This window comes from Phasianus colchicus, chromosome 20 (genome assembly GCF_987193195.1).
Source record: "Phasianus colchicus chromosome 20, bPhaCol1.hap1.1, whole genome shotgun sequence".
Lineage (NCBI taxonomy): Eukaryota > Metazoa > Chordata > Aves > Galliformes > Phasianidae > Phasianus > Phasianus colchicus.
This window is the reverse complement of record NC_143455.1, coordinates 11,211,215-11,229,705: the sequence shown is the minus strand read 5'-3', so window position 1 is coordinate 11,229,705 and position 18,491 is coordinate 11,211,215. Positions and strand designations below refer to the sequence as shown.

Here is an 18,491-nt window from a genome sequence, read left to right as displayed (position 1 = left end):
GTGCAGAAAAGACAGGGACCTGTTGGAGCACCCAGAGGACCAAGGGTAAATCCTGCCTGACCAATCTAGCGGCCGTCTGTGATGGCGTCACTGCATCAATAGCCAAGTGAAGAACCACTGATATCATCCACCTGGACTTCAGCAAGGCCTCTGACACAACATCCTTCTTTCCAAATTGGAAGGATACGGATTCGGTGAGCGGACTGTTCAATGGACAAAGAACCGGCTGCAGCATCGAGTCCAGGAGCCAACGGCTCCGTGTCTGGATGGTGATCGGTGATGAATGGCATCTCAAAGGGGTCCGTGCTGGGGCTGAGACTCTTCAGTATCTTCATCAGTGGCATCACCAGCGGGATCGAGCGCACCCTCAGAAAATTTGCTGGCGACACCAAGCTGTGGGGAGCAGTGACACGCCAGAGGGATGGGACGCCAACCACAGGGACCTCAACAGGCTCGAGCAGCGGGCACAGACAAACCTCATCAGGTTCAACAAATCCAGGCGCAGTGTCTTGCACCTGGGACAAGAGAACCCCCCACTACCGATACATGCTGGGGGATGAAAGGGCTGAGCCTAGGCCTGTCCCAAAAGACCTGGTGGACGGCAAGCTGTACACGAGCCAGCAAAGTGCCCTCCCAGCCCAGAAAACCAGCCACATCCTGGTCTGCACCAAAAGATGTGCGGTCAGCAGGTGAAAAGAAGTGATCCTGCCCCTCTGCTCTGTGCTGAAGAGGCCTCACCTGGAGTACTGTGTCCATATGAAGAGCCCTCAGTGCAGAAGAGACATGGACCCGTTGGAGCACATGCAGAGGATGGCCACAAGAAAAAAAAAAAAAAAGAACCGAAGGATCAAACGCCTCACCTGTGAGGACAGGCTGAGAGAGCTGGGGCTGTTCAGCCCAGAGAAGTGAAGGCTCCGAGGTGACCTGGTAACAGCCTTTCGACACCCAAAGGGGAGCTAAAGGAAAGAAGAAGGGAAAATTTAGGTTAGATATCAGGAAAATATCTTTCACAGCAAGGGACAAGGGGAAACATTTCAAGCTGGGGGAGGGAAGATTTAGGTTGGACGCCAGGGGGAAGTTCTTTACAGAGAGAGCGGTGAGGTGCTGGAACAGCTGCCCAGAGAGGCTGTGGATGCCCCGTCCATCCCTGGAGGTGTTCAAGGCCAGGTTGGATGGGGCCCTGGGCAGCCTGGTCTAGTATGAAATGGGAAGGTTGATGGCCCTGCATGTAGCAGGGGGGTTGGAGATTCACGATCCTCGAGGTCCCTTCCAACCCGGGACATTCTGTGACTCTGCGCAGTGGACCAGGTTGCCCAGAGATGTGGTGGATGCCCTGTGCCTTCCAAGGTGACACACAGGGCAACCTGATCTAGCTGTGAATGTCCCTGTTCATTGTGGGCGAGTTGGACTAGACCATCGTAAATGGTCGCTTCCGACTCTAAGGAGTCTCTGGTATGATACCTGAAGCCATGTCCACAAAGAACATCGATGGCCTGGTGAGCAATCAGGGTAGGTGGGGAAGCCTGTGTGCTCAACAGCTCTGGGGAAACTCACCAAGTAGTCCAGTCAGGAAGATTCACATCAGCCATAGAGCCTCTCTGTGCCAGTGCCGGTATTCAGCACACCAGAGGTACTGCTTCATCACACTGGTGGGTCCCATAGCTGCAGAGCTAGCTATTGAATGGCTGTCAGGGGATGGAAGGAAGAGGGGTGGGGAGATTGGCTATCATACAGACTAGGAAACTAACAGCATCCCCTGACAATTGGGATGGAGATACCTGGGGCGATCCAGATGAAGTGGTCCAGTAGAAGACAATTCTTTGTTTCCTATGAATACGAAGCCAGATCCATAAAAACAGAAAGAACCCTAGGACCCTGGGGTGCTCAGTTGCAATGTGCTCTGAGAACTATGCCCTGACATCTGTTACTACTGACAAATTTGTAAGGGAGATCTAGGAGAGAACCAGATAAAACAGGAACAAAATACTTGTGTTCAGTTTGCTCAAGTAGTGGAGACTGTATTACACTAAGTGAGGATGAAGAAAACGGCCACTGAGGTTGGGGTTTTCTTAAGTTCAGGTCCCAGATTTCACAGTGCTTAAACCACTAACTAGAGGAGCCCCAGAAACCCTTAAATCCCATCAAGCTGCAAAACAGAACGAGATCCAAAGAGACACGGAACACAATTTAAATACGTGCCGCCCTTAAACAATACTCAGCATGGGTGGAATTACTACGTGGCACAGGAGACACAGAGGGGACATGGGCAGAGGACACAGGGAAGACACAAAGACACAAGTGGGACATGAGGACACAGAGGGAATGTGGAGAGGGATGCAGAGGGTACGCGTCATAAAATGGGTTGGGACAACGTGGTAGCAGACAAACTAAGTTTGGAGTCCCAGGGTGGAGATTATGCAGTGAGAATCATGAAAGAGGGAACAGAGACTTCATGAGAAGGTACTGAGCTTAAAAAGAGTTGCAAAGGAAATCTGGAGAACACAGAATCCTTTTATGGAAATGTGCATTAGCTCCAGGAATTTCCAGAGTTGCAATGCTCAGTCAGCCAACCAGCATTACCTTGGGGCTGACTGAAGCATTCCAGAAATGAGATAAGAGCAAAAGAAAGGAATGAACATCAGTTCCTCCATTACCAGTTCAGAGAAAGGCAGATAACCCCTTCACTCCCCTCAGAGAACAACTGGAAGGCATCATAAGGAGAGGCATAGCAGACAAAGCTATTCTAAACCAGCTTAGGATCCCTACAGAAAGGCAGAGATCAAAACCCTGCAATAAAGAAAGAATTACTTACCTCTTTCCAGGAACCAGAGCTCACTCAACAATCCACAGGAGGCAGTCTCCAGGAAGAAACCCTACCTCTGCAGCTGCCAGCCCTTATGAGGAGCAGCTGAGGGAGCTAGGATTGTTTAGTCTGGAGAAGAGGAGGCTCAGGGGAGACCTTGTTGCTCTTTACAACTTCCTGAAGGGAGGTTGTGATGAAAAAGTGTCAGGCCTCTTCTCCCAGGCAAATAGTAGGACCCGAGGAAATGGCCAGAAGTTGTACCAAAGGAGGTTCAGGTTGGACATTAGGAGATACTTTTTCTCTCAGAGGGTGGTCAGGTACTGGAATGGCCTGCTCAGGGAGGTGGTGGAGTCACCGTCCCTGGCAATGTTCGAGAGGTGCCTGGATGAGGAGCTATGAGATATGGTTTAGTAGCTTGTGGTACTAATAGGAATGGGAAGGCGGTTGGACTAGATGATCTTGCAGGTTGTTTCCAACCTTGTGTGTGATTCTAAATGAGGTGAGGGAGAGGTGGAGCCAGACTCAGTCCCATCTGGTCCCACAGGTGAATTGCTTCCACCTGTGCTTGCAGGGCTACACCCCTCACTAGGTACTCCATCACTGATTCCCATAAAAGCATGAAGGAAAAAAAAAGAAAAAAAAGAAAAAAAAAAAGTAATGACCGGCAGCCAATTGGGTCTGCCTGTCTGGCAAGGAGGGGTTTTATCAATGGGCGAGCTAAGATGGTCCACATATTTTGATTCCAGTCTGTCCTCAATGGCAGTTGGTGACATTTCTAATAAATAGGGGAGCACAGATTTCAATATTGATACAGCAAGATGCTCAGAAGCTGCATGTGCAGCAAAAGGGCTGAGATTACCAGTGTGAATGGAGCGAGTGCTGTCTGCCAAACTGCCCGGGTCAGCTTAAGGCTTCGCAGTGAGAAACACGTGTCATCTACTCGCACAGCAATTAAAGACCATTGTGAAATTATTTTAGGATTTGGTGTCCTCAGTGGGTGAAGCTGGCACCTGCCTGTATGGCAGCGTGTAGCCTTTTGGCTCAAACATCAATCCCAAACCCCAAAGAAATAGGGAGGCTGCAGTGTGCATACTTCATGCAGCCCCTGTGCTCCTCAAGTCGGAGATCACTGACGTACTGCAGTACCCCATTTCTGCTGTGGCACAACATGGGATTGCTGAAGTCACTGCAGATTTGGAGAAAAGACAAAGCATCTCCAGAACGCACTCCCCATACAAGTTGCCCACATCCGTGGGCACAAGCCCCATTTTGGGGGCAATGACCCCTACTTGTGGGGCGCTACCTCCACCCCACTATCACAGCCGTGCGCTGAGGACACCATCACCCCACTGCATATGGCCATCAACTTCTCCCAGGACTCCATGCACCCCACAGGCATCCCTGTCCCTGTCCTCAACCCCAAAGTGACATCAACATGGAGCGAAGTGGGGCAGGGGCCGTGGGGGGACTTGAGGAGACATGAGGGTACATGTGGGGACATGGGGTTGACATGTAGGGTCACAACTACAGAGGTGAGAGGAGGTGACACATAGAGGTGGCACAGGGAAGTGGCAGGCTGTGCCAGGAGGTGCCAGTGCCATTTGAGCAGCGTTGCAGGGCAGATGAGCAGTGCCAGCCCAACCTGGGTGTGATGGCGACACTCTGGGGTGAGGAGCCGCTGTTGGTCTTCAAGCAGGTAGGAGTTTGTTATCTATACATAATACTGTACTTGTTTTTTGTTTGTTTGTTTGTTTTTTAATCAAAAGTGTGGTTTAAGGATTGTCAGCTGAGAACAGCAGCGGAACATGGGGCTGTTGCAGGGGGAAGGCATGGGGAAGGAAGTGAGGAAAGAAAGGAGAAAGCCTGAAAAAGGAATGTGGAAGGCACAGGGGGAAGGAAGGGGACAAAACATAGGGGAATAAAGGAGAAAGGACAGAATAGCTGTAGAGCAGCCTAAGAAGCAGCAACAAGCTCTGGGAGGACTGTAGAGTGCCAGATTCTGTACCGGGTGTGTATGTTGTCATTACCTGCTTGGGGCTGAGTCAGGGTTGTCACTTCTGACCTCTTGCAGTGGGAAGAGCTTGAGCAACTGGTGCCATCAATGCAGACCTGTAGGATGGGGGAGTGCTTGATAAGGACAGCCTGCAGCCTCAGCTGGATGAACTTCCTCCATGTGCTCAGACTGTGAGCTGTGCAGCCATGCCTGGCTGCACTGCTCCAGCTCAGGGCCCGCTGCCTGCAGCTGCATCTTTGCTTCCTTCCCTCCTGCCCAGAGCCTCGAAGCTGCTCCCACAGTCCTCTGCCCACCTCCAAAATGCCAGAGAAGACATCTGGCAGTGGGCTGGAGGAATCCCAGCACACTGTTATCCCTCTGCCTGCAGCTCTCTCCTCCTCTGCCACACAGGGCACCAGCCTGTGAAATGGGAATAGTCGGGGGGAAAGGGAGTGATGGCAGGAGCGACTGCTGCAGCTGGCCGGGGGGGGTCTGCGTCCCCCGTGCCCTTGTGGGCTATCTGTCCAGCTGCAGGAGGACTGGAGAAAGGCAGATGAAAAGCTGCAGCTGAGGCAGATGGACCTGCACAATTCTCAGGCCATCTTGCCAACGGCAGCTGTGACACATCGATTCTTTCTATGCAGGTAAATTAATGTTTTCCATCTGTACATTTAGGTGGAGAACTGCAATTTTCATTAATCTTTGTGGAAACACTGTGATGGAAACACTAATCTCAAAACAGCAACTTTGTGCTGTGACTGCCTGTGTAGACCTCCTAGGGCTTAAAACTACCCATTTTATGGCATAAAAAAGAATTAAAAGCCAAAAATGAATCCTGGAGTTGAAGAAAGGCCCTTGGAAAAAAATACATTAAAGTATAAAGAAGACAGAGGCTGAGCGAACATTAATATGGCCCTGTGCTTTCTGCCAACAGGCTTTAATTTCGTTATCATTAAATTTGCCAGGCAGTTGCATTTTGGTATGTGAACATTTAGAAACAATGCAACAGATGCTGGCAAAAAGAAAAAAAAACAAAACAAAAAAAAAACAAAACACTTTTTTTTACAGTTATTTGTAAGTACTTAGCACAGTCCTCCTGGTCTTAGAGTAGTTTGCCTCTGTTTTCTTTCCCCCGCAATCCCTCAACTTCTAACCTCCCGTTCTTCCGTCATCACAAAACACAGAGAGAACGGATCGCCACGGACGGCGCTGCGGGTCCCCGTCAATCCCGCCAGGAAAGTTCTTTCCGCGGTCTCTGCTGCCACCTCGTGGCGAGTGCGCAGAACTGCCACTGCCTATCGCTGAATCCCGCAAGCAGCATTACGCATGCGCACACAAATGCGGAAGTAGCGTTCTAAGCGCTCTGCGCAGCTAATCCGCCGCTCTCTATGGTGATCAGTCCTCCAGCAAATAGCGAATATGCGCCCGTCAACTTAAAGATAGCAATTGTTTCGACAAACCACTACGGGGACGGGCAAGCAGTCGATTCTTGGACCGCCGGCTCAGCGATAATTTCCCCTTCTAATCCAGGATGCCCCTCGTCTATTTCCGCCGATTTATGCCCGAGCCCACCCAGGAACGGACCGGTTCGGCTCACAGCTGCCCGTCGCGCCTCGTGGCATCCAACTTTCTCTCCGCGCGGGTGAACTAGCTAACGTCCCCTTCCCCCTCCAGCCCTGCACTGTCCCCCAGCCATTTAAAAGCCCTCTCAGCGGCACTGGAACGCGAGCAGCTCAGAGATTCGCGGTCGCGGTACTGGCGTGCAGCAGCACCGACACAGCAGCAGCTCGGGACCGACAAGTCCCGGGAAAGCAATAAGCAGGCGCGAATCTGGGCACTGCATTATTCAAGCGTCAGTACTGGCACTGCAGTGCGCATGTGCTGGTATCGGCTCGGAGTTACGCATGCGCCACTCTCGGCAAAGCACTACGCATGCCCAAGCTTATACGCTGCACTGCGCAAGCGCCACCCTCCGCGCCGCAATACGTATGTGCTACGTATGCTTCAGTCCGGTGACATTATTACGCATGTGCCATTTGCAGAACAGCACTACGCATGCACCAGTCTGGGGACAGCATTACGCATGCGCGTCGCTGCAGACAACAGTACGCATGCGCCAGTCCGAGAACGCACTACGCATGTGCCAATGTCGGGATTACAGTATGCATGCGCCATTATCGAGTACTCACTACGCAGGCGTCGTTCTGAGGCAGCACGACGCATGCGTGTGTCGTAAACAGTGCTCATGCGCCGTTGTAGGAACCGCACTACGCATGCTCCGGCCTGGAGTCAGCACTACGCATGAGCTAGCGTTAGTACCACATTACGCATGCTCTGTTAGAAAGACGAACTGCGTGTGCGCCAGTTTCAGAACAGCACTACGCAGACGCCGATTTGACAAACGCACTACGCATGCGCCATTTTCAGAATAGAACTACGCGTGCGCCACTCTAAAATGCAATACACATGCGTCAGTCTTGTGACAATATTACGTATGCGCCATTTGCAGAACACCACTAGGCATGCGCCAGTCTGGCGACAACATTACGCATGCGCGTCATTGCAGACAACAGTACGCATGCGCCAGTCCGAGACCGCACTACGCATGCGCTATTTTCAGAATAGAACTACGCGTGCGCCACTCTTTAAAATGCAATACGCATGCGTCAGTCTTGTGACAGTATTACGCATGCGCCATTTGCAGAACAGCACTATGTATGCGCCAGTCTGGCGACAACATTACGCATGCGCGTCGCTGCAGACTACAGTACACATGCGTCAGTCCGAGAACGCACTACGTATGCGTCTGATTGTACTACCTATTGCGCATGCTCAGTGTTAGCACCGAATTATGCATGCGCTTTTAAAAAGAGAACTGTGCATGCGCCGATTTCGGAACTGCAGTACGAATGCGCCAGTTCGAGAACGCATTTCGTTTGCCCCAGTTTCAGAATAGCATAACATGCGTCAGTCTGCAGACACACTACGCATGCTCGTTCCTCTAGACGATAGTACGCATGTGCCAATATAGAAAACGAATTACGCATGTGTTTATTTGGAGACATGCGCCTGTCTTTGTACTGCACTCCGCATGCGCCGGTTTTAGAAAAAAGCACTGCGCACGCGCCACTTTTGAGATAGCACTACACATGCGTCTGTGCATAATGCACATGCGCGAGTTTCAAAACAGCACTGCGCATGCGCTTTTTTTTGAATTGCACTAATGTGCCAATCTCGGGTACGTACTACGCATGCGTCGTTGTCGAGAGAACAGTACGCATGCGCTTGTCTTGTGAATGCAATTCTACGTCAGTGTAGAAAACGCTCTGCGCATGCGCAAGTGGATAAATCGCACTGCGCATGTTCTACCATGAGACAAGCGCTATGCCTGTGAGTTTCTTGAGTCAACACCATGCGGGTTTCTCGAGACAGTGATATGCATGCGTCTGTCTGGAGACCGCACTTCGCATGCGCCAGTAAAAAAATAGCACTACTCATACGCCGTGTTTCAGAACAGCACTTCTCATGCGCCAGTCTTCAGCTATTACGACGCATGCGCCAGTCTCGAGCCCGCACTACGCGTGCGCCGGTTTCGAGCCACCACCACCTTCCCCCAAACTCAACCATTCCGCCTGCTTTCGGTGCAGTTCCGCACTTAGCCACGTGGTGGCGGCAGAGACCCTGGAACGAACGTCACTGTATATCCAGATATTTGATAATCCCCACAGAAGCTAATAAACTTGCAAAGATTAAGGTAGAAAGAATCAAGCAGAGAAGGCAATGTTTCATATTATAGCTAAATTGACTTTATGACTGTCACTTGAAAGAGGCCACTCCCTTCTTTCATCTTTACTCCTCACCCGTTTCCTTTTGCAGTGGAATTGCCAGGTCATGGCCTGAGCAAACGGTTGAGCACCAGGTGAGGAGGCGTGGCTAACCCAGGAGCTCAGGTGCGTGCACTGCACCTCAGCGAGCAGAAGGGTTGGAGGCAGGATCCACTCCTCTTCATCCTCATTTAAGAGTTATGAGCTGAGGGAGCAGCATCTCTCGAGGTAGAGATTGTAGTCTTGAACTATCACTGGTTGGCAGAAGCAGTGAGCCAGTTTTTTAATTATTTTATTTTAATCTGCTATTGCTCCATGGTGTTTGTATCCCATTCTAAGGCATCATCATCTTTTGCATACATACAACTTTGCATAAGTTCTGTTTGTCATCCTGGTGAAAATTCACCTCACGTGTAAGCTGAGCTGATGGTGAGCTTTCTCCTAAATGTGCAGGCCAGACCCACCAGCCTGCAGCTAATATTGCTGCTTTCCCTTACTCCAGACTATATGGCAAGATCATAAGGCACCATTCAGATGCAGAAAAAATTCCTTCACTTACCAGCATACGTTTATCTGCTTGTACCTGTGTTAAAACAGCAGGATGTACTTGTCTGTAAAACTACCAGACCCTTTTCTATAACTAGTGAATTTTGGCATGAAATATGCAAACCCTATGAAGGAACTCATGTTTCAAGAAGGCATACAACCTCAAGCTCAGGCTACTATAAAATAGAATCCTGTAACAGGTACAAATTTGTGCATTCAAATGTGGAAAGCTTTGACTTTATTTTTGGATTCAAGACTTTCCCCTCTGAAATGAAACAGGCCTGCAAGGGCTAGGGGACATGCTGCCAGCATAGCTATGGGGGACTTTTTTCAAGCACTGGCAGCCAGTGTTAACAGCAGATCAGCTCCTGCAGTGAAAGGACACTATGATGCTAGACCCCATAGAGAGCACAACAGAGGGAGAACACTGGCCAAACCCTTACTGGCAATAAAGTAATAACAGCCAATGAGCCCTCTAGGTGCTTCCAAGCATTAAGAATTACCTCTTGGAAACAGCAAGCCCCTAAGAGATCCTAGACAAGCAGTTCAAATGAAAAATAGAGGTAGACAAAACTCAAGGATTTTGGCAGCAGCTGAAGCCTCTGATCAGAAACAAGCTGCTATTATTACTGTCATCTGAGAGGCAGATTAATGCTAACAGCAAGACTCAAAAGGCAGTTCTTGAAGGTGGGTGTAAGGATAGGCGGCGGCAGATACAGCTGCTTTAAACCACTTTTAGATCACCCAAGAAAGGTAGAGGTCACAATCCAAAAATAAGGAATTGCTTATCCCTTTCTGAGGGTCAGGGATTGCTGAATGCTCCAAAGGAGGCAGTTTTCAAGTAGAGATACTTCCATTGCAGCTGCCAGACCTTAAATGAGGTTAGGGAGGTTCAGGCAACAACCTAACAGTTCCCATTACAGGGGGAGATACAGAGGGATTTTTTTTTCCTCTCCATGTTACGTTCACAAACTGTTTAGAGATATTGATTGGAGAATGCATCCTTCATGAACGTTCCATTATTGATTTTACATGGTAGGAATTTTCTGTTAGCACAAAGAAAAACAGACTAGTTTTGAAAGTCATGCAGGAGTCTTTCCATCTCCTCCTGCTCTGCTCTGAGTTTAACTGAAAGGTCAGTGTGAGTTCTAGTCTTCCTCCTGCTTTGCTCTTTCTCTTGTATTTTAAACATAGTATTTCTAAGAAAGAATTGTTAGTGCCACTCCTCAAAAACAATAAATCAAGCAGCTTATTCCACTGAGTCCTTCAGCTGTAGGTTTCAAACAAGCACTGCTAGTAAGAATCTGCCATATTTCAATACAGAACTTAGCTGCAATCCCATTAATAGTCTGCCTTGTGTTCTCAAGAATATAACAAGAAGCTTGCATACGTAAAGTCCATTTTATTTTTAAAAACAAATTCATTTAGGGGTATATAAATTATGGTAGCATTTTTGATATTTAACTCGTTCAGGGGGAATGGGGGTTAATGAATTTTTCAAGCTACATAGGCCAAAAGAGGAGAGATTATATTAACCACTTCTGCCCTGAGCAGGACTACTATGTCAGTTAACCCAAGCCTGCCAACAAATGAAATACTCAGAAATTGCATTAGAATCTGTCCATCTGTGAGGAGCAGAAAGAAGCAGCCAGATGCACCACGATGATGCACATAGTCACACCAACTCAGAAGGTAATGATTAAAACATACTTTTCTGTAAATTTGCAACATCAATGTCTGGCACAAGAGGCAGAGTATAGCAGGCCACCTTCCTGTTAGTCTCAACTCTGCAGATATAGAAACAAGGAAATAACAAGGCTAGGAGAAAAAAGGAAATGGAAACTAACATCAGATCTCACTCAGTCACAAAGCAGGCTCTCCAAAACTTCATTAGAGATAAATTAGGCCTCAAAGGAGATGCTAATACTTCTAGAAGGAAGGGTGCTCCAAACCTCACCTGAACTCTTCAACCATATTCTCTTGAAGAATAGATGAGTGTCACTGTGTTATCCCCAGGAAATGCTCTTTCCTGGCTACCTAATGCACAGATTGCAGGACACTGATACAATCAACTTGCTTGCCACACACATCTTCTCTAAGCAATCATCTTGCTTAATGAGGCTGTTGAATCTGCAGGAGTGTTCATCGTCTCCGCTGGTCAAAGAACAGCTCCACATTCCTCAAGGGGTAAGTAGGCATGAGCCTGTTACCTGTATGAAAGGAATTGCTAATGCAAAGAATGGATATGACAGCAAACAAGGATCACAAAATGGAATTCAGAGTTTTATTTCCAAAAAAAAAAAAAAAAAAAAGCAACATTGTGTTGAAAAATAGTCAGGTTTGATTAGTTTTCCTCTGATTTGAATGGCTACAAAAATAGATTCTACTAAAATCCATGAAGCCAGTTAGCAGTACCACAGCAAACAAATATCAAAGTTACTCATTCAGATACCATATACAGCAGTCACAGGAATCTAGCATATATTATTTCACGTTTTGTTTTTTGTTAAGTAAATTCATAAAATGTTCATTAAGGCTGAAATACCCATATAATTTTAAAAAATGGTACAAAAAAAATTTTATACCAGTTGGAGGTAACAGTGCTCATTTATTAAAATCCTGCACCAACGCAGTAGTATTTATAATTTAAAACCCAGCCCAGTAGAAAAGAGAAATGTGCAAACATTTAAAAGTTAGATGCACTCAGAGGCTTGTGGTGCATTAGATCTGGCAATCCACTTCAGTCCTAATGTAAGGCAGGCTCCAAGAGATGTCTAACGAGGCACTAAAAGGGGAGGCCAAGGCAGACATGCATATGCATGCAAGTTGCAGCTGAGCAGCCTGTGATACAGGGAACACTGCTGTGCTCTCCCCAGGGACGGTTCGCCCAATCAGTAGTATTATGGCACGCAATCCAATCCCAGAAAAGTCCTTGATGAATTCTGGTCAGTCTGCTGTGGGATATAAGAACGTAAAAGCCATTTAGAAAACAGAATTTTAAAGTTAATGAGAGAAACTAGTATTTGGCCCCTTTGGTGTGTATCAGTGTGTCACTACAAGAATTCACACTGGGCCCAAAAACTCTAAGAATGTGCATCTTTGCACACACACACTTCTATGATAGGTGAGAGATTATTCCGAAGGACAATGTCCTGCATAATAACTCTCCCTCTATCTTCTGCCAATGGGTGTTCATAATTAATACAGACTCATGTTGCCGTTGTCACTATTCAAACCTTTTTTCAAGCATAAAGGGAAGAGCATCCCGTGCATTCTGTTCTGCTTAGTAAAGGCATCCATTTATTTGACAGTCCTAAGTTTCAACAGATTATTGCTGTGAGCTCTGGCTGCCTTTCATGCTTGTTTTCCATTAAGAGTCATGAAGGAGCCTTCAAAGGACTCTTCTTTATTCGTTTAAAACTGATCCAGCATATTTATTCGTGTGGCACATAAGGTGCTGAACAGTGGTACAACAACACACAGCTAGCAGATTCCCAGCCTGGAAAATTCAGAATGGAGGTCTGCACTATTGCAAACCATTTATATCAGCTGAATGTTATAATTTTGTGTTTTTCCTTTTGCTACTTCAGTTGGCCTAAGTAACTTTTGCCTCACCTACCTCCTCCATTACTTAGTCTGTGTCCTACTGGACTTCTTGCCAAATTTCTTTCTGCAAAGCTCCTGCAATGACACAAGATAAGTTTTGTTACTGTGATGCAGTACAAAGACATTCTCTCCCAGCTGCTGACAGAAAACCAGGATTAAGTAGTGTCCAGAGCAAGTGCGCAGAGCAGAGCATGTCAGGCAGTCACTTATCCTTATGCACCAGCAGTTACCAATCCCACCAAGCTTCCTGCATCCGTTGCAAATAGTAGTCCTTTGTCTACATTTCTGTAACCCCTGGCACCTGAACATCAGTATTCTAAGGATACAAGATAAAGCCCCGCACCCATGGTGGTAGCTTAGCTCTACTGTACAGACAGAATGGGAGCAGAGATACTGAATATGTCCAAGTGACAAGTGTCAAGCCAGGATTAAAACTCCAGAGTCCCATCCTCGGCCAATTAAGCCCTTGTGGCCTGACCTTAGATCAGTATGGGTTGACACAAATATAAACCTGTATGCGAATAGTCAGAGTCCTGTTCCTTTGGGATGTGGGAATGTGATCTCTCCTGCTTTTCGGAGAGAAAGAGACAAAGCATTATTCATTATTAAAAAAAAAATATATATATATATATACATACATACATATATATATATATATATATATATATATATATATATATATATACACATATATATATATATAGGGACAACATGTGAAAAAGAACCAGCATCTCTCAAACTCTTCTTCCCTTTGACAGTCCATGGGACATGTACACGAACAGGCTCTAGCACAAGGAGCTCTACCATCTCTTGTTGGGCACTGCCCTACTGTCACTAGAAATGCCCTCCCTTGTCACCCCCACCCTTAGAAACAGAAGTTGGTAGATACTCACCCTCTTCCCCCCTCCAGAGTACTCTGGATCTCCTTCAGGACTTCTGGAAAGCCAAGAGTTAAAACAGTGAGCTATGACAGCAGAGATCTGCTTTCAAGGCAGCAGACTAGCTGCATTCCACCTCCCAGCAGAGAAGCCTGTAAAACTTGCTTCCTTCCACAGAAGGTCAAACCTTTTAATATCATTCCCCTTCAGCAGTACGGGCTTTTACTGAATAGGCTGGCATAAAGGACGGAAGCTAGTGCTAGATGAAGTGTTACCAGCAATGGTGTACATGAGAACTAAAATAAACAGTTGATTCCAGCTGTCATTTCACACAAGCCTTACTAGAAAGTAAAGGTCCTTCTCTTAACACTGTGGTGAATGCAGTTAAGTGTAAGAACTCCCGCCTTGGGACACGACTATCAGCCTAACCCCTTATTTCTTCTAACTCGTGGGAAAACAAACACAGTATTTCTACCAGTCTCACGTAACTTCAGATCACTTAGGATTGAAGGCTGAAACTCAAAATCCCCAGCAACTTTCTTCTTTCCCCATCAAGAAAGGCAGATTCCTCGATTTTAGCAAGATTTCATTTCACTCACTTTCATCATTGAGTAAGGCACGATCCATCAGCCTTCCAGAATTCCTTTCTTTAAAAAAAAAAAAAAAAAAAAAAAAAAAGTAAAATAAAAATTAAAAAATAGAAAACCAAAAAAGTTGAAAAAAAGCTTTGATCTAAAAACATTTATCCTTTCCTGTATGGAAACCGTCAGGTCACAGCCTGAACCAGTGATTGAGCACCTGGTGAAGGGGCATAGCCAGCCCTGCAACCACAGATGGAAGCAATTCACCTGTGGGACCAGAAAGGGTGACCCTGGGTCTGCCTCTCTCTAAGCTCATTTAAAGGCTGGCAGCCTTTAGTAGGAAGAGTAGGAAGGATACCTACTTAGAGATCACCTCCTTTGGGGTATTTGGTGAGCCTTGATCCTCAGAAAGGATTATGACTGCTACCTTTCTTGGGTGATCTGAAAGTGGCTTAAAGCAGTTATATCTGCTACTACTCATACTTACATTCCCACAATAGAACTGTTTTGATTTTTTTCCTCACTAAGTACCTGTTGACTACAATGAATGCTTCATAACTAATTCTTAAAGCCTCTCACATATGGAGATGTTTTTTTTTTTCCCAGCAAGACTATTCAGCCAACAAAACATACAATCTGTAATTTCAGATTCATCTTCTTACAGTCTCTTCCAGCAAAAACTATGTTCTATCCTTTCTAGGCAGCTTTGCCAACCCTATCTACCTTAGTAACTGTGTCCAGGCAGGTCAGAATCCTTCACTAGTTTCTCTTCTTACTTTCCCTTTTCTTAAGCAGAAAATAACATCTTTCCTATTGCTACAGTACTTGAAGAATTTACATGTCATCATGCTATACTGAGTACAATAATTTTTGCTTACCATCTTCTCCATAGTCACCCAAACTTCTTCCTGAACACCTGGGAAAGGAAAGGTGACAGAAAACAAACACTGACTCTGAGACAGTAGGTGCAGAGAATTCACAAATCTTCTTGGCAGGTACAAGAAATTCCACTACACGTTAACTAAACGGCTTGTTAATCAAGAATGTAGTAAGGTCTTGATTGTTTGTTGGTGATAAAGAATTCTATGGACCCAAGAGTACCTAAAAATAGTCTACCACTATGTGCTGAAGTTCTGAGAGGAGGAACACTAGATTTTCTCTCAGAGCAATAATTTAATTTCTTCAGCAATGCATAGCCTCCCAGATTTCCAAGAATCAGGATTCAGTTTGATAATGTTGAAGAACAAGTCACACAAGCTAGAGCTTAGAGTTTATGACTCTAGCCACTCCCAATGCTTGACTGCTTTGTCCCAGCAGCTGTACAGAAGCAGGAAAACCAACAGGGAGAAGGTTACATTTTCTCATTTCAATACATCTAGAAATGTTGTCATTGAAAAGCTTCTACCAACATAGAAAGGGAGACAAAAGAACTCATAATACTGCTTGCTCGTATCAACTGCAACACAGGAGCAGATCCCAATGTTCAGATGCAATCAATATGACAGTTTTACAGTCTTTACCTGGATTTTCTTGAAGCATTCTCCATGACAGATCTACTGTGCGTGTGATTGTTGCTTGAAACTTCTGGCACATCCACAACACACCGGGGCTCCACTAACCATTTGGTAGAAAGGGAAAACCTCTCAAACTCCGATGGTGAGACGAGATAGAAGCCTATAGAGGATTGTAAATATATAAGCAATTCTCAAACCCAGAAAATAGAGGTTAGCCAAAAAAAAAAAAAAAAAAAAAAAAAAAACCACCCTATATTCTAAGGGTACTCTCTGGCAGAAAGGAGTTGCATTTCCTCCTCTTTAAATAAGGTAGAATCATTGAGGACAACATTACCTCAGTTTCCCAAGGATTGGTTAGCCTAGAGACTAAGCAGTATTATGTTGAAAGATAACTACCTTGCAGTGCTCACACTCCTGAAAAGCAGCAGAAAAAAATGTAAAAACTGAACTGCAAAGAAGAGATGAGCCTTCAACAGTCATAAAATGTTGGATGCCAATTTTTACATTCCTGAGCGTTGAGCCACAGGTAATAGGAGTCACAATGCAGCTATTTTTACAGTTCCTGCTGCTCAGAGAGCCACTCTCATATCTCCAGACACCAGGATGATGCCCAGAACAGCTAGTTCTAAACATTAAGCCCTACACTCGCTATTCCATTGTTTCAAACACACAGTAGGGTCAGATATTCTGGGAGAAGCCTCACCTTGGCCATATTTAGTGAAAACACAGGATGCAATGCCACTCACATCCTCTTTACGAATGCAAGGGTAACGAATCTGTAACTTCAGGAAGGGCAGTGAGATTATCTGAATGTCTCCCAGGTTAGTCAGGACAGCCAGGTCATTTTCATTGTAATCATCAGTCTTGCAGCTGCCAAAGTTAGCAACCATCACTTTTCTTACTCTACAGCCTTCCAGTGCTGTCAGCTTGAGCTTCAGTTTTGAGCTAACCTTGGGCAGTGTAAAAACCTGTCAACAGAAACAAGACAATGATTCTCCTTCCTGAACAAAGGTCACGGCTGCACCCCAAGACATGTGCAGCTCCTTCCTTTAACAGTGTTTTCATTCACAATGAATACACTCAAGTGTAACCTGAGTCAATCTGGCTTCCCATTCATGGGACAAGTAACCTGCCACAGTCAGTGTTAGAATCTGCTTCTGTTCTGAATCTGCTTGTTCTGATAACAGGGGGTTTTACTCTTCAGGCTGCAAATTGCATTTCTCTACTAATTATTTCAAGATCCTTTCACATTTGGCTACAAATTTTTACAGAAAAAAAAGGGGGTTTACACTGTGCAATCTTCTGTATTTAAAAGCCTACAGCAAGCTACTTAAAGCCTTCTCCTCTACACTGACTGGCTAGCATACCAAAACAAGAAACTTTTTGGTTGCTTCATAAAAACACCTACCAACTATTGCTTCTGTGTAGCATTACAACCAACTAACTAATCACAGTTAAAGCTGTTTCTCAAAAGCAGAAGCTACCTCAGCTGAAGAGTATTAGAAATATTGGAATAAAATGCATATGCCAACCATGCACATCATTATGCAGAACCATACACCTAATTTGTCATCATACACCTAATTCATGGACTATACCAAACAAAAATGTCGCCCCAGGAGTGTTATAACAGCACTGATGAATAAGCACTCCCAAGAGTTCTCCTGCCACTGAACACTGTGCAGGACTCTAGCAGATTTTAGGCAGAAGTCCATACATACCTCCTGAATGATACTCACCTTAAATTGCTCTTCGGATACCACCAGTAATTGATGGCTGCCTTGCATATCAGGGCTCTTAGAAAGGTCATGTGCTACTTCCAGAGGTTCCGGGAGAGGTACATTGCGCCCATCCAAGACAAGTATACTCACAACAGGAGCCCTGTGCATCAGCTGAATTTCTTTCGCTAGTCAAGCAAGATGAAAAACAAAAAGATAACAGGAGTGTAGTCAGAGACACTTTTAAAACCTCACACACTTCCTCTTAGAGCTGGAGACCTATATAACATTTCCATAGAAACACTGACTAAAAAGATTTAGGAATTAAAGGATATTTGAACATAAATGGTTCTTGTTAAACAGTAACCATTATTAGTAACCATAAAGATAACAGGTAGAACTGTCAAAATAAGGTATGCGCACTGTGGCTTGATGTTCAACTTCAGTAGCAGCTGATGTAAGTTTAGACTTCTGAAGTTAGTGGGAAATATAGCTAAAGTACATCACACAGTACTGCAGTTCACTTACTCTGCAGTTCAGTTACTGTAGTGTCATCTATCTCAGATGCTGCTTCATTTAGCTCCACTCTCAAAAAGCAGTAATTGAGCTACCTTGCCTTCCTGTTTCTGTGGCTAAAGACATGCAACTCATACTTACAAAAGCGATAGCTCAGATCCACAAGGACACTAGCTTTCACAAAGCATACTCACCCTGCTCTGCCCTGACAGGTTCATCCATCCTTCTCTCTGCTGGTGGAACACGTAGACAGAAGGCATAGACTGTACCTCCATTGGTGCCTGCCCACAAGGATGGGCAGTGGCGGGAGCCTAGAGCAACAAGAGAGCTCATGAGCTAGCCACCTTGGACACACACAAGTTATTTACATCCTCCCTTTGTTTGCATCCTAAATAGTTTTATATTAGGGGCAGGCTTGCCAGGGAAACTACAGGTTCTTAGCACTTCTCTTTCCAATATGCCTCTGTCAGAAGCTCTGAAGCGAGAACACAGCATGCGAGCAAAAGGAACAG

The 18,491-nt window shown here is 45.7% G+C and overlaps 1 protein-coding gene and 1 long non-coding RNA gene across 5 annotated transcripts in view; both read right to left on the bottom strand.

Annotated features, from left to right (window-relative positions):
• Positions 1-837: 837 nt before the first annotated feature.
• Positions 838-6,800, bottom strand: LOC149915388 (uncharacterized). The gene is made up of 3 exons (XR_016459105.1): positions 5,951-6,800; positions 1,555-4,912; positions 838-956 (listed from the first exon to the last, which is right to left on the bottom strand). It is a non-coding gene; the product is annotated as an uncharacterized LOC149915388 (long non-coding RNA).
• A 4,684-nt stretch (positions 6,801-11,484) lies between these two features.
• The window catches only part of LLGL2 (LLGL scribble cell polarity complex component 2), a 34,629-nt gene continuing 27,622 nt past the window's right edge, over positions 11,485-18,491 (bottom strand). For 3 of the 4 annotated variants that reach the window (XM_031598609.2, XM_090121781.1, XM_090121780.1), the window contains 10 exons: positions 18,174-18,290; positions 17,485-17,651; positions 16,449-16,713; positions 15,752-15,905; positions 15,110-15,147; positions 14,250-14,297; positions 13,666-13,708; positions 13,284-13,338; positions 12,786-12,847; positions 11,485-12,120 (listed from right to left, as the gene is read on the bottom strand). In XM_031598609.2, the coding sequence (XP_031454469.2) occupies positions 12,794-12,847; positions 13,284-13,338; positions 13,666-13,708; positions 14,250-14,297; positions 15,110-15,147; positions 15,752-15,905; positions 16,449-16,713; positions 17,485-17,651; positions 18,174-18,290 (941 nt within the window). In that variant the 3' untranslated portion in view covers positions 11,485-12,120; positions 12,786-12,793. The remainder of the gene's footprint in view (positions 12,121-12,785; positions 12,848-13,283; positions 13,339-13,665; positions 13,709-14,249; positions 14,298-15,109; positions 15,148-15,751; positions 15,906-16,448; positions 16,714-17,484; positions 17,652-18,173; positions 18,291-18,491) is intronic. The other variant, XM_031598610.2, reaches the window with a different exon arrangement.